The sequence below is a fragment of the Drosophila elegans genome, unplaced genomic scaffold, assembly GCF_018152505.1.
Source record: "Drosophila elegans isolate 14027-0461.03 unplaced genomic scaffold, ASM1815250v1 contig_183, whole genome shotgun sequence".
Classification (NCBI taxonomy): domain Eukaryota; kingdom Metazoa; phylum Arthropoda; class Insecta; order Diptera; family Drosophilidae; genus Drosophila; species Drosophila elegans.
The window spans coordinates 7,772,688-7,787,338 of NW_024545550.1; the positions used below are offsets into that span (position 1 = coordinate 7,772,688).

The 14,651-nt window shown below is 38.5% G+C and overlaps 1 protein-coding gene across 1 annotated transcript; it reads left to right on the forward strand.

Moving 5' to 3' along the window:
- The first annotated feature begins 4,777 nt into the window (after nucleotides 1-4,777).
- LOC108144260 lies at nucleotides 4,778-5,757 on the forward strand. Its single transcript, XM_017268942.2, has 2 exons — nucleotides 4,778-4,878; nucleotides 5,039-5,757. The coding sequence occupies exon 2, from the start codon at nucleotides 5,045-5,047 to the stop codon at nucleotides 5,495-5,497; it is 453 nt and encodes a 150-aa protein (XP_017124431.1). The 5' UTR covers nucleotides 4,778-4,878; nucleotides 5,039-5,044; the 3' UTR covers nucleotides 5,498-5,757.
- The last annotated feature ends 8,894 nt before the right edge of the window (nucleotides 5,758-14,651 follow it).

A 14,651-nucleotide genomic window follows, 5' to 3' on the forward strand; every position in this document is an offset into this window, starting at 1 on the left:
ATATTAGTTAGGTCCCCTCGTACATGATACAGAATTTAGTTTTTGTCTTGAAGAAGGGAAATCAAAATATTCTATAATTTAGATCTAAACAAGGTTAAAAAAATCATAACATAACATTTTATTTGGGTGTTAATAATTCAGTTGGTTGAAGTAATTATGGTAATAATATTTACTGATTTTTCTATTTATGAATCGCATTTAAAGCTACGTTTTTAATCCTAAAGGATCCAAGTAGTAATCAATATTCATTAGGCAGCCTCGTGCATGGAAGCGAATTGAGATTGAAAGTACTCGCGACGCTTTAAGTCCCTAAAACCCATTAATCGTTTGACTTTTTTCCGTGTCAGCCGGGTAATTTCAATTAATGTAAAGGCACGAGGATGAGACCGAAATGAGGTCCTTTCACCGCCGGTCCCTCGTCCTTGCAAAATGGTGTTGATGTGACGGGCCACGAATGCTGATGACACTAATGCTTGTCCACACGCACACTCGAACTCTCGAACTGTGACCCATGACCAGGATTCAGGACTCAGGATTCGGGGATCCAGGACCAAGGACGAAGGACGTCAATGTGTTAATGACTCGATGGCATTGCATAAAACGGCTACGCTAATTTGCATTGTTGTGCGGGTGTGTGGGAGAGTGTGTGAATTGGCCGCTGTCAACGTTGTCCTGCCACTCGTGTGTAATGATTTGTGCCAGTTTTTCCAGCTTTTCACGCTTTTTCCTCCCTTTCCCAACCCATCGGGCTTATGTCATACAATTAATAAAAGTTTTCATGCCCGCAAAAAAAGTAAAAGAGGAAATAATGAGCAAGGCTACAAGCATTTTGTCACACGTTGACCTTAATTACTCGGCGATTTTTTACAGGGCCCTTAGGATCTAATTTTAAAGAGTTCTAATGGTGAATATTAAAGCCATGTCAAGAGTTTGCCGCGTGCCTAATTAAGATTGATTGGATCAGTTGGGTAAAGACTTTTTACTCCATACATCATTGGTTGAGGGTAATTTAAAAGAGTTCATGATATGCTCTCTTAATTTTTAATAATCTCAGAAATAAAAGCTTGCTGTTCTTAATTGTGGGACATAATATAAATTTCAGGATATTAACTCTTAACTGCCAGTAAAAGTTTTATAATAGCGAGCGAGTTTAACCATTCACTCATTTTTGCAGCTCTCACATTTTTGATTTTATAATCCTCTCAACAACGCATCGCTGACCCCAAATCGATTTATTAATCAAGCGAATTTGTTTGCCACGCTATATAACCTTTCACCTCGCCCAACTCTTCTGCATTTTGAGGAAGTGGAACTAGTCTGGCTGGCGCTTTCAGTCCAAAAGCCAGATCCGAATCCAAATCCAAATCCGACTCTGACTGTGAACTGTGACGACTACAATTCCAGCGATTTTTATATGCCATTTGCCGATTTTACAACTTTGCTGGCGCCTGGCTTATGCCGAACCCAAACCAACTGTGGCGCTCTTCTTATGGCCACGTTTGTAGCCGGTTGTTGCCGTTGTTTCTGTTTTTGCCATTGGCGCCATTGTGGGCTGGCCCAAAGGAGCTCTCGTCCTAGAACCATTTTTTCCCCGTCAGTTGGGGATGTCGCGTGTTTGGGCCATTTTCCGTTTTCATGGCGTTCGTCGCCAAAATGGCGTTGCGTGCTGCCGCGAAATGTTTGTTGAAAATGGCTTAAATGGGGCATACTACAATGGATCGAAGTAAAGGTTACCCTATGCTAAAATCTTACCTACTGGCACTTCTCGGAAAGGGCAATATTGTGATTGCTTATTTAATAGTTTTAGTAATCGTACACCCAAAAAAAAATTATCTTAGATTTCAGACATAAATTTAAAACTCAATAAAAGTAGTATTAAATTATTACCACGAGTTTAAAAAAATGGCCTTAGGCCTTGAATTAATACTTATACTTTAATACCGTCTGCAGTTTATGTTTAAGACATACTTATTAAAACTAAACTTAAATTTTACTATTGGGTGTAGTAAATTTGGTTTTTTTGTTGATATTTTAACAAATTTAAGTGCTACAAAAAAAAACTAAAATTATATTTAATTCCTTTGATAAAAAATATTTCTGGTTGGACTGGTATTTTATAATCAGTGTAAATATTAAGTATTTGCTTTACCATTTAATACTGAACACATTCCTTAAACAAATATTGCTTAATATTTTGGAATAAAAGTGTAGATCAACGAAGATCAAGATATATTGAATACTTTAGAAAATACTCTATTAAATAGCAGCTCAGCCAAAACAATTATTTTTTTACGAAAAAAAAAACTATTTAAGTAAAAGCAGTTTGCAAAGAAAAATATAAAATTCATATTTAAATAAATTTGTTAGACACAATTTAATTTATATAACAGTTTTTAAAGAACTTCATATTGCACTTATCTTGACTGAATCCAACTATATAGGGTATATCTGTTAGTAAAATTGCATGGTGGTTTGGGTCACAGGATCTGCTAGTATTAGTGACAAACACATCGAAATTTGTATGCGTCACAATCGTCGGATTCGGAGTCGCATTCGCAATAACAATCACTGTGAAAAAGGCGAATCAAGTCATTGCCGAAGGAGAAGCTAAAATCATAAAAAGATTTATGGCGCTTTCAAGGCGAAATACCCAAAGTATTCACAATGACAAAGGGAACTGGGAATTTTTAGTGGAAAGGGGAGAGGGGAGAGGGAACGGGGAAAATGGAGCCGGAAAACTGCGTGCGAAAAGTGCTGTGTGTTCGGGAGGAAATACGAGCCATTGAGGCCAATAAAATATATGAACAAACTCCCATTAAGGAGGTAAAGTTCATAGAGAAAATTACCAGAAAGTTGTCTATGCGGATTGTCGACATGATGATACATAAATCAAGATGTCAATGTTACTTTATGGACTTGGCAAAGGTACCAGATGACAAAAGTTAATATTTGCCGGGCTGGGATGTAAGCCATTTCCCCCTATTATCTACTGCCACCATATTCATATTCTTTCTCCTTTTTTTTGGGCCTCCGAATTTTGGCATTGTTTTAATGCATTTGCAGAGGCCCAGAAAACTTTGGGGGCGTCGGCAGAAAGTTTTGGGGGTGGTCCTCCCCATTTTTCATTGTGCAATTGGAAACTTTGTGCAACAATAAAATTGCTGCCAAAAAAAAAAAAAAAATAGCAGAGCAAAGCAAAGGCAGCAGGCTAACAATGCAGGCAGTGTAACAAAAAAAAAGGAGGATAAATAAAACAAAGTGCAAGTCGCCTGGTGTAGCCTACTTATGGGTAGGAAAATTGTGTAGGAGGCGGCAGTGGGTGGAAAAACAGACGCCGCATTTAAACCGTCGACATCCGCGGCGACTTCCGGAGCGGTAAATTATGCAGGCCTCGTGAAATATCACTCATTGTTCTCGCCGTATGATTTTAATCGCCAACTGCCGGAATAAAAAAGATTATAGTCCGCCACTATGGGCTTTAAATATTTGATTTTGCAATGATTAAATATATGTCAACGGTAAAATTAAATAAAGATGCTTTATTCTTTTAAGTAACAAAGTTCTGATGAACTATTACCTAGTCACATTGCTGTAGCAACTGAAATTGAAACGCTTTCTCGATGGTTTCTCGATTTCAGCTACGCAATGAGCATCGATCAAAATCTACATCTTTGGCAGGTCGAGATGGATTTCGTGTGTTGCTCATACGCCACGTTGCACATTGAATGTTTATGACTTATCCGCACATAACAATCCAAATCCAATCGAAATCGGAATGGAGCCGAAATTGATAGTCGTGACATATTGAAGGCTGGAGAGGAGAGATTCGTCGAAACTCAAGGAGAGATGAGAGATTGGATACCTTCTGGAGTGGAAATAATAGACATCATGTTCAGGTGTTCAAGAAGCAAGCATTGGGCTTCAATTAACCTATGAATTTAAAAATAACACTAGAAATTGTGTTCTAATTTTAATTTACTTACCAGATTATATTATAAAATATGCAGTTGTATATTTCTTAAGTTTTAAAATGGAAATCATACTCCAACCTTCTGAGTTACAGTGTATATTAAAGATACAAAAAGTGTATAATAAAAGATAAAAAAAAATGATTAGCAGCGAAGGTTGCATGGAAGTCGTTGTGTGGTTAAAGTAAAAACTGGCAACGAAAATGAAATGTTTGCGTACGAAATTAACACCACCCCGTACGGATGCACACACATGTGCAGACTCACTCAAACTGTCAAACAAGCTCATTCCTACGTACACGTTGAAATGCAAATGCGAATTGCATTTGTTTGCGTTGTGTCATTTGTCGCTTGGCTGAGACCGAAATGATAACCTGAGGGGAAGTTGGAGTAATGCAGCTCTCTCAGCTGGCAAATGTGACAACTTGTTACAAAATTCATCAACTTATGAAATATGAATCACACAACCGAGGAACCAACCGAGACATGGAAAAGGACGGAGTGCCAGTTCATTTGGTATACACTCTACAGATATCATTACTTTTGCAGCTCCAAATGGCTTAAAACAATTTGAAACCATATTCCAGGCTTACCTTAGCAGGCTATTCGAAAGAACAGTGGGGCAAATAGGTTACTTTTTGTATATTCCTTATTGGGGAGCTAGATATCTTTTCTTTGATTTGACAACTTATAATTATTTTGATTTATATTCTACTACAAAGGAATTCATCCCATTGTACTTGCTGCCTTGACAATTTAAAATTCAACCTCAGCAGGCCGATTTTTTGAAATGCCAAGGCCTGAAACATCTGGTCGGCAGTACACCTCATTCCAACGCCATCACCCCAACCGTTAACAACTACAATAAGAGAAATTTGTTTTCAACTAGCCGTTTTTTCAACTACAACAGGCAAGTAAAAAAAAAAGAAGTGAAAAATATACAGTACTTTTTTTTTAAATTTCAAAATTTTTTTACAACAAAATTTTGAAGAGTGTAGATAAAATTAGACAGTGATATTTCGGTTTTTAGCCACCGAAAATAATAAAATATTTTTTTTAATGTTTTCCAGTCCAAGATGAGTGAAGAAGAGTCACCAGCAGCCGGAGGTGAGGAGGCGCCAGGAGCCGGTGAGGATGGGGCAGCCCCAATGCCCGATACCACCACCGCTGCGCCGATGGACACGACCACTGCGGGCGCCAGAATGATGATGAACAACCCGTGGCTGGCCGCCGCCGCGGTGGCCCTTTACGCGACCAGGGTCATGTGGGTCAAGTTTCGCGCCATCGGGTTGGACAAACAGAAAAAGCGGCTCAAAAACAACAATCGGCAAGAGAAGTCGAAGCCCGAGGATAACGAGGACAATGGTTTAGAATCTGAATGCGAGGCTGATTCTGATGCAGAAGATCCCGAGGATCTAGTAGATGTGCCCGCAGACGTAGACGCTGATTTGGATCCCATCAAGCGGTTACAAATCGAAAATTTCGAGACAAGCCATCGATCCATCGAAGTGGCGACCGCAGACTTCTGATCCTCGAATCGGGGATGAGGGACCATAAACAGGACACTGCACAATCACACTAAACACGGACACGTAACTGTTGTAATGCTTGCGACTTAAGTAGGGGAGGATCGTCGAATCCACGTTGGAAACGAACCACCACATTGGAGGCCACAAATTATTAGTTGTTAAACAAATTCTTGTCAAAGACTTTCGGTATTTTATTTCGTTTTTATATCGGTTTCAATGCTGCGATGAGTATGATATATAAAAAAAAAATTTTAAATTCATTTGGAAGAGTTTGGGTTATTACTTCAAGTGGGAAAGGGAATAAAGGCAATTAAGTCAACCTTACTGGTTAAGGAAAAAATATGTGAGGCATTAATTTAAATTTACTAAGAATGTTTTGTATCGACAAATATGTCAAAAACCAACCCAATCTCTAATGTATCAACTTTTTTAAATTAAGCGTTGATAACGTGTTACTTTAAAAATTGAGTTTAAAATTTCAACCACAAATCGCCAAGAGGCCTTTAATGAAAGCAATCAGGCATGTGAGTTATATTTATACTTTGCATTTTTATTGATTTGTAACAATTTTGACACCTAGCTGGTGGTTCAGCCTGTTCGTCCTGTATCCAGTTTTTATTCCCATTCCCGTTTCCGTCTTGTCTCGTCTCGATCGATCAATCAAAAACCCGAGCGACGCGTCATTATGTCATAGTGGTGTGGAAAAGCGAAAAAATAGGAAATCGGCAGCAGCAAACGGGAAATTCATGGCAGGCAGCAGCAGTGGCAGCAGCGGTCACGGAAACTGGGGCACATGCAACTGCAACTGTGTGCTCAGCATGTTTGCACCCGCCATCATCATCCTGTCGCCAAAAGCCCCGCCCCAGATAACCCCTTGCCCACCAAATAGCCCAAATAAACCCCTTTCCCCTCAGTCAATTGTCGATCGGGTGTTTGGCAGCAGGAAGAGGAAGAGGCTAATGAATGCCGCTGTCAATTAGCAATGGGCGTTGGTAAATCAATTCAATGACACTGTGGCTCTGTTAAAGTGACATTCTGCCATTACAATGCTACATATATGAAAAATGGCTGAACTCTGGCGAAGTGTTAAATGACGTTAAAGAACAGCTATGGAAGTGAGTTCTGTATTTGGATGACAAGGAATACTTTTTAAAAGAACAGCTCAAAAAGAGAAAAAATTACTTAAATCATACAATTAAAGCTTAGAAAATTACTTCTATATTTTAGACTTAGAAAAATTTGGATTGTTTTAAAAGTTATTCGACTTAAATAGCTTAGCCTGCTTACTTTAAAACAATTTACTTTTACTTACTTCAAGAGATATTGCTCTAAGTCCTCCGAATAAATAATTGAGTAAGATTTTATTTTATTAAATTTTATTTTATTAAATCAATTTTAGTTAAGTTTCTGAAGAAAATACTACATTGCTGTTACAGAAAAAGTTATTAAAGCACTTAAGTTTAAAGAAACTCAAATAAAAAAAATCTCAGACAAATAAATCTTGTTTTAGTACGATGTTATCGAATTGTCTTATCACTTAAATCTTTTTAGCTGGCCCATATATATAAAACCCCTGAGTCAACGGAAACAATTACCTATTTTACTGCCAATTTTATTGCATGATGAATTGCTCAGTTGACTAATTTCTTCAAATTTGCAGTATTTAATTATCAATAAAATGTGCCAATTGTGCTGGCTCTGTGAGTCTTTTAATTGTTGCCGCCACCGCCGTTGATGTTGCTGAAGTTTGAATGCAACTGCGGATCGATTTCGTAACATGCCGCAAAAACGTGCTCTAAATAAAGTAAAATGCACCGCCGACAAGCAACTCTGAGCACCAACAACTTTCGTTATAAACTATTACATTTTTATTTTCGTTTTTTGTTTGGTTTCTTTTACTCGAACACACACACACACTTTTTTGCTACTCAATTTCCTTGACGGCTTTTCCTCAAATGATTTAAGCCCCGCTTTAGTTTTTTTTTTCTGAGTCGAATTCAATATTTTATCTTTGGTTTCTTTTCACATAATAAACGCGCTTTTGGCATAATTGCCGCAGCGGTTTGGGGGAGGGAAAATCGAGTGGAGCGGGTCGATAATTATGATGTTGCATTGTTGTTGTGATTATCGTCATCGCCTGCCACTATAATATGCCGTTTGCCCCGCCAATCTCGACCCGCCACCCCCTCTTGGCCCTCCCCCTATCCAGTGAAGTCCGCGCTTTCGTGTAATATTTGCTCACAATTATTGCGAGACGACGCAGCCACATAGTGGTTAATGTTACCATTGCTGTTGTTGCTTTGGCAGTTGCGGTTGCATGTTGCAATAACAATTTCGCTTTCGCTTTCCAGTAAGGTAAGTCTTTTACTACCTCTTGGCGATTTGCAACAGCGGGGATGTTGGACTGGGATAAAATTGATTTATTTTAAGAATACATTCTTATGGATTCGCGAGTGTCTAGGAAATCTCATTTTTTCAAGAGGAAGTCAGTTGAAAGTCAATACAATTGTGAGAATTTCCGGACTGCGTTAAATAAAGCGAAGGCAATAACTTAAATATTGGCATAAAGTCGCGTCATAATTGTCGCTCAAATCTTCTCTCTAATAAGTAAATAATAGTTTACTTATTTATTCATTGATAATTAAGTGTATTGTACAATTTTATCTTAAAACTCAATTGTAATGGGCATTTCCAGCGTCGAATATCCCAATCTAATTCTGACTCGGATCGGTTTTAATTGTGACTCATTTGGCGAGAGGCGCGACATGAACGACATGAAAGTCAATGCGCCAGCGGATGCAACATGCGAGTGGGCTGGAACACAGCGGAATACAGTTGCCGAGGGAGTGGGAGGGGGGTTTCACTGTACCGGGAGCGATTAGAGCTGGCAGATCCAGTTGGAAAGAGTTGTGTGCGACACTCGTACTCGCATAGCCCATTGCCGTATTCCGCAAGTGCCACACCACCATTCTATGGCTTCATTTCGGAGCGCTTGCATTTAACGACCATCAATAACTGAGCCCGGACCAATTTCACCAAGTGTTAAAGTTATCGGGTGCATGTGAAGCCTAGACAACTGTGTAGCCAATCAACTAACTAATTTTTGTTTGTTTAATTTAAACTTTTGTGTAAGCATAAAAAAAACGTTTGCTCACTGCACGCTGCACAAACTAACTAATTTATTCAAAAGGAACTAACATTCATTAAAAATTCCATATTTTCGTTTCATAATTTTTTTAATTCTATGAAAAATCCTCGTATATAGTTTAAAAACACATTCCCTCATTACAGCATTTTTTTGAACCCATTTAATAATTAAATAAAATAGTTTTATTGAAGTGCAGTCTCTGCTGCGTATTTCGTTTCATTCAAATCCATTACGCAGTAAAGTTTTTCATTCAAAGTTTTAATAACACGGAAATGCAGAGAGACCCCAAACCCAAAGGCAATTCCCACTTCACGCACCCAAAAAAAAAAAAGAAAGAGGACCTAAAGGAAAACAAATGAGCAAAGGATTAAAAAAGTTTCCTGCCTTCTGCTTTTCCCACTTTTATTAATTTTTTTTCCAGACTTTCTGGGTGAATTCAATTTAAATTTAATTACTTCAAATGCAAACTTTTGACACATATTCGGGGTGTGGGGTTTCCGGGGGGGGGTTAATGAGGAAGCCAAAGTCAAGTAAGTCGACTTATTTGTCTGGCAGTCATTTAGCCGTTTTCCTGATTTAATTGTAAAGTCTACTCAGCAATTGCCCCGCGGTCCTTGGCTAATCAGATCAACATTATTAGCTGAGGCAACAAAGCAATTTCAATCCTTTTTCCCACCGCCCACAAAATGGCCCCATCTGAGGCCCCCGTTTTCATTACAATTTGTCGTCTCATTGATGTTTGCTCTGCTCAGAACTCAGTGCTCAGTGTTCAGAGCTTAGAGCTGTTCTTGTCTGATATTAATCCGATTGTCTCTGACATAATCTTCCCGGCCGTCTGTGATTGTGGGTGTTTTGCATACGAGCATGTTTATGAATTGTTGATAGTGCCATTGCAGCATATTGAAAACTTTTGTCATGTTGACTTTGATAAGTCGCTTGTCTATAGTTCTGCCATGTTAAGTTAAAGTCGGATTAGACATCTGTAGTGATTGCTTCGTTTTTATTGTTTTGGCAGATAAAAGCTTTTGTTAGGATTATAATTATTTTACTCAAATACCACGTTGAAACCCCTTTGTAGCTGCAGGTTCTTTTAATTGCTAAAATTTTCGCTCAGTTAGTAAATCTGTAGGTTCATTCTCAATGGTTTCGCCTTGGCTTAAAATCACACAGATATTCCCTATCGTCTGCTTTAAATATAATAATTTATTTTCTAAAATTCAAAGCTGGCTTATTATAATCTATAGTACTGTTATGTTAATATAAAGTCGTATTATATGTTTGTACTGAATGTTTCGCTTTTGTTGTTATAAAACTAAAAACTTTACTAGGATTATCAATTATATTCCGGAAAACTCAGTCGAAAGACTTTTGCAACTGCAGACTTTTTTAACTACTAATATTTTTCAGTAATTATAAATGAAATTGCTCGTTAGTAGTTTTTGTTATATGACATATGTTATGACTTGTTGCCTTGAAGCTTTGGTTTTTTATTGGTCTAAATTAATTTAAAGTTGCCCAAATAATTTAGTTTATCAAACTTAAAGCTAGTGAATTATAATCTCAACCCAAGACGTCGCAGACATTTTTGGGGTGTGTGAAAGCGCCAGAAAGTGACTTTTTGGCGCCGCCAGGAAACGCAGACGCGAAAAACCAGGAAACGGGGACAAAGGAGTGAATGGACGAAGGAATCGCCGGGGCGGGCCAAAAGTAACATGTTGGCATCGTCTAGAAACTTACAAACATGACATTAAATGTTGCCCGTTTCGCAGACACAGAAACAGGAACAGGTGAAAGGAGCAGCGACCCGAAGGATGCAGGCTGGAAAAGTTTTTGGTGGCGCAGCTGAGGAGATTTACTCGGCGTTGCGTATACGCCACCGTTGCCATTTAAATGCCTGCAGACGTGGCAAACTTCTGCCACCTATGGGAATTTCATTTGTTGTTCATTTTTAAGCAGTTCGCGATTTGAATTTTGGCGACGTTTTCTTTTTTTTTTGTTACCGCTTCTTGGCCGCTTCTTTGTCTTATATGCTGGTACGAAAGGACAAAGAATGCCGCAGTAAATTTACACAATGAAGTCTTAAGAGGTCCCCGGGGAAAATGGTGGCAGCAGGAAACTTTAAGGGCAAAATATTCGCATGGAGATGGGATGGGAAACACACGTGAACTATATATAAAAACTGCTTGGATCTGCACATGAACAATACCTGGCATATGTTATGAGGCAGAAGCTCTCGCCATTTGACCGGAAGCTCGACAAAGTTCAAATTACAGTCGAAAGAAAGGGGGGAGAAAACCAATGCATGGCCGCTGCTTTTATTCATTCGTTTCTGCAAATAAATGAACCGTATACTAAAACAAACAAATTCAATTGAATCGCTCTCCTGGGCATTACAATTGAATGTGCCAGGCTTTTCTTTTCCACCGCCACCCCCCAATCCGTTTGCGAAGAGGAAAATCTAATGAAAATGTTCAATTTGCTGCAAACAAACAATGCCACGCAGAAAATCCGAACAACAAGACGAGGCTATATAGTTGGGATGTCTGAAAATCTCTCCCATAGAACAACACTCGTTGTTATTTGTTGCACTTGGCTGATTGAAAATACATAGTCTTTTATTTTTGCCATTTTCTAGTTAGCCGGTTCAAGGACAAACAGCAGGAAGCAATTGTGTATCAAATTCAATGCTCTAGTAAAATTAGTGTTAAGCTGAGCTGAGGATTAAGTACTCGTAAATACAAAAGTGGCATACTTTCCATTTCAATGGCCACAAATAAGTATAAATTGACATAAGAGTTAGCTGTTGCACTCGATTGGTTTACCAAATACATAAGAGATGTTAAGCTTATTTAGTGTAGATTCAATGACTTTCAAGTGTATTTTTTTAAGCGGATAGACTAATTTATCGAAGAAACTTACAACATTAATAATTTAGGTGGCTGTGAGTGGCTTTATTTTTCAATATAATTTCTTTATTCGCCTAACAAACTTAATGGGATCAATATAATAAAAGCCATATTTTTATTTTGATTTATTGAATCACTTATTTGTGATAAATAAATCAATTTAAGACTTGTTTATTAAATTAGTCACAATTTGTTTTACGATAGATCAACTATCCACTTTCACTTCTCTGCAGTTTCGAGATACAAATTTATACACCATTTATTCAGTTTAATGGGTGTGGTTAGCGCCTCATAACCTCTGACCTCACCATCTTAAAAACCTCATCTGCCGCTCTAAGATTTCAATGCATTTTCTTGGCACTTTGGTCTTTGGCTTTCCGACTGCGTCGTTAACTGTTTTATGTCCTACGGTCATTTCGACTATTAGGTGTGCCTGCAGTTTTGCTTCGTGGGGGATGGAGTGAATTCATATTAAAATACGTGGCATGTTGTGTGTTTGAGCAACGCCAAGGCGTTCGTTCATTCGTTCAACTTAATTGATGGACGCCATAAAAAATGCACGACAAACGACCGGCGAAATGCTCACTCACAGTTTTTGGCCATATATCAACCGACCCACGACTGCAAATGAACTGCAATTATCAAGGAGCTGCCACACAGGCCACCACACAGAAAAACAGCAGATGCAGGCAAGAGAAAAACAGTTTTTCCAGCTTTTCGGTTCCGTTGTTTACGTTTTGTCCGCAATGCAAATCATCATTAAATAAATTACTCATAATTATCGCCAGAAAGCTCCGTCGACCAGTCTTTCTTTTCCTCCATATTTTGGTGGAATTTCGCGCGGGCCATTTGTCTAACCCGAGTCAAATTTTGACTAATTTCGATTGGGACCTAGAGGCAGCTTTTTGTTTTTCCTTCTGTGGGTTTTCATCGCGGCCCCCGTTTTTTTTCTCCTTCCAGCCAAGTGGGCGGCATTAAGTCGCGTAATTTTCTGTCAAAATTCGTATGATTTTGGCTTTGATAAACTGACTGAGTTGGCCCCGGTTTGGTTTTTCTTTGGCTCTGGCATTTACTTCCTGGTCCTGCTGGCCACTCAACTCAAGCTGAATGGACAGCTGTCCATCGCTGGCACTGCGTTTTTCTGGCACTGCTCCATGGCTATAATAAAAATGCAAAAAAAGATTGCCTTCAAAATTGGCAGGCACTCATTGAAATTTCATTGTTTTGCGGGGGATTGGGCTGTAAATATCTGTGGGCGTGCTTCTAATCACGGCGATGAATAAAAAAAAACCTTGCACAATACCCAGGAAAATGGGTTTTCTACTTTGGAAAAGGCCCAACGAATTAAACAAATTTGATATAAAGCTACAGGTGCACAAATAAAAGTTATACAATAATAAAAAAAAAACGATAAATTGCTATAATGTATGAAAGTAAACAACAAAAAATTGACATACCTTTCCTAATAACTTTCATTAGATATTTAAACAAGTTAACTTCTTTACTAGCCTCATTAGCATTTCAATATCATTACAGATCAAAGTGCAGAAACTGGCAACCTAATTTTTTCACTCCACTGCCCTTTCTGGATACCCCCTACCCATTTTCCCTCATTTCCACTGCGATTTTCGCACTCAAGTGGAGAGTAATTTGCGGTCGTCTTTGGTAACAGGGATTGGCTTCGCTTTTCGCATTTCGTTTTCGCTTTTGCTGGCCAATCGGATAGTTGAACAAGTCCATTTCAGAGACCAAAACTGAATGATGGTGAGTCTGAGTGATAGTTCATCGGCGGTTTGTGGTAAATGGGGGAGATATAAAGGGGGCTTTAGCCATAGAGATAGCCACAACGCACATGAGTGTGATATAATGATTGTCGAACATGCGGCGAACATTTGTTATAAAATCTGCAAATTGTTGCGACATCTTGTTTACACTGAGCAGCAGCTATATATTAATTTCAACAATAAATAAATAATAATTAAAAACATGAATTTACGGTCGAACTCAAATAATTGTAAGAAACTTTGTTATAATTTTTGGATTTCCAAATACCTTTAACAATTTTTTTTTGTTGTTTATTAAATACAAAATTTATTTAGAATTTTGTGTAAGCTATAAAATGTTTTTAAAATTGGTAATATTTTTACGGCTAGTATGCAATTGAAGAGTTTCTTCTTGAAGTATTTTAAATTATCTTTTTCTATTTGACTGCCTATTTTATCATGATATCGTTACGATTCGAATAAAGTAACATTTTTGTAATTATAATTTTCTATTTCTAGTGCCTTTATTAAATTAAAGATTTTTCTAAAATGGTATAACTTTTTTTAAAATCATAATTTAGATATATATATATCTCTAAATATTTATCTTACATTTTTTCCCATCACTTTTTGAATAATGCTTTATAATTTTTTAATAATTTTCCTAGTCACAAACTTCACCGCTGAGTGTTGCTTAGCTTTCAACGCTTGTGGTAATTTGAAAAAAACCTTTCATTAACAAGACCCAAATTATGAATGTCGCTCTGTCGCAGTGCGATGGCGATGGCAATGGCGATGGCGATGGTGACAACTGTCAAAACAGGCTGAGTGTTGATGGCCGGGCTTCGCTGGGGGATTTGCCTTATATAATGCACTGCTGGCAGAGAGCGCAAATGATTTACACAAATTATTTTGCAATGTGCGTTGGCAAGTCGCTGGTTAAAGCCGTGCCAGTCTCGGCCATCAAAAGTCCCCTTTCCAGAGACCCTTTCCCCCCTGACGCCGACTGCCGCCTGTCGCCGTGAGCCGTAAGTCAAACAAATCAGTCGTGCCAGAAGATTAATGGCGGCATTATTGTGTCGCCTGCACAGTCATCCTCATCGGCATTCGCACTCGCTTTCGCATTCGCATTCGCACGGGCCTCGGCCTTCGGTCTTCAGTTTTCAGTTTTCCGCTTTCAGATCCCTGCTGCCATCGACCAGCGACCAGCTACCGCTACCATCATCATTGGCAACTTCATCATATGGCTGGTCATCGGGCATTTGGGGGCAGATGAGGTGGAGAAGTGGGTAGTGGGTGGTGCACATAACCCGCTCTCAATGCGTCGTCACTCACGT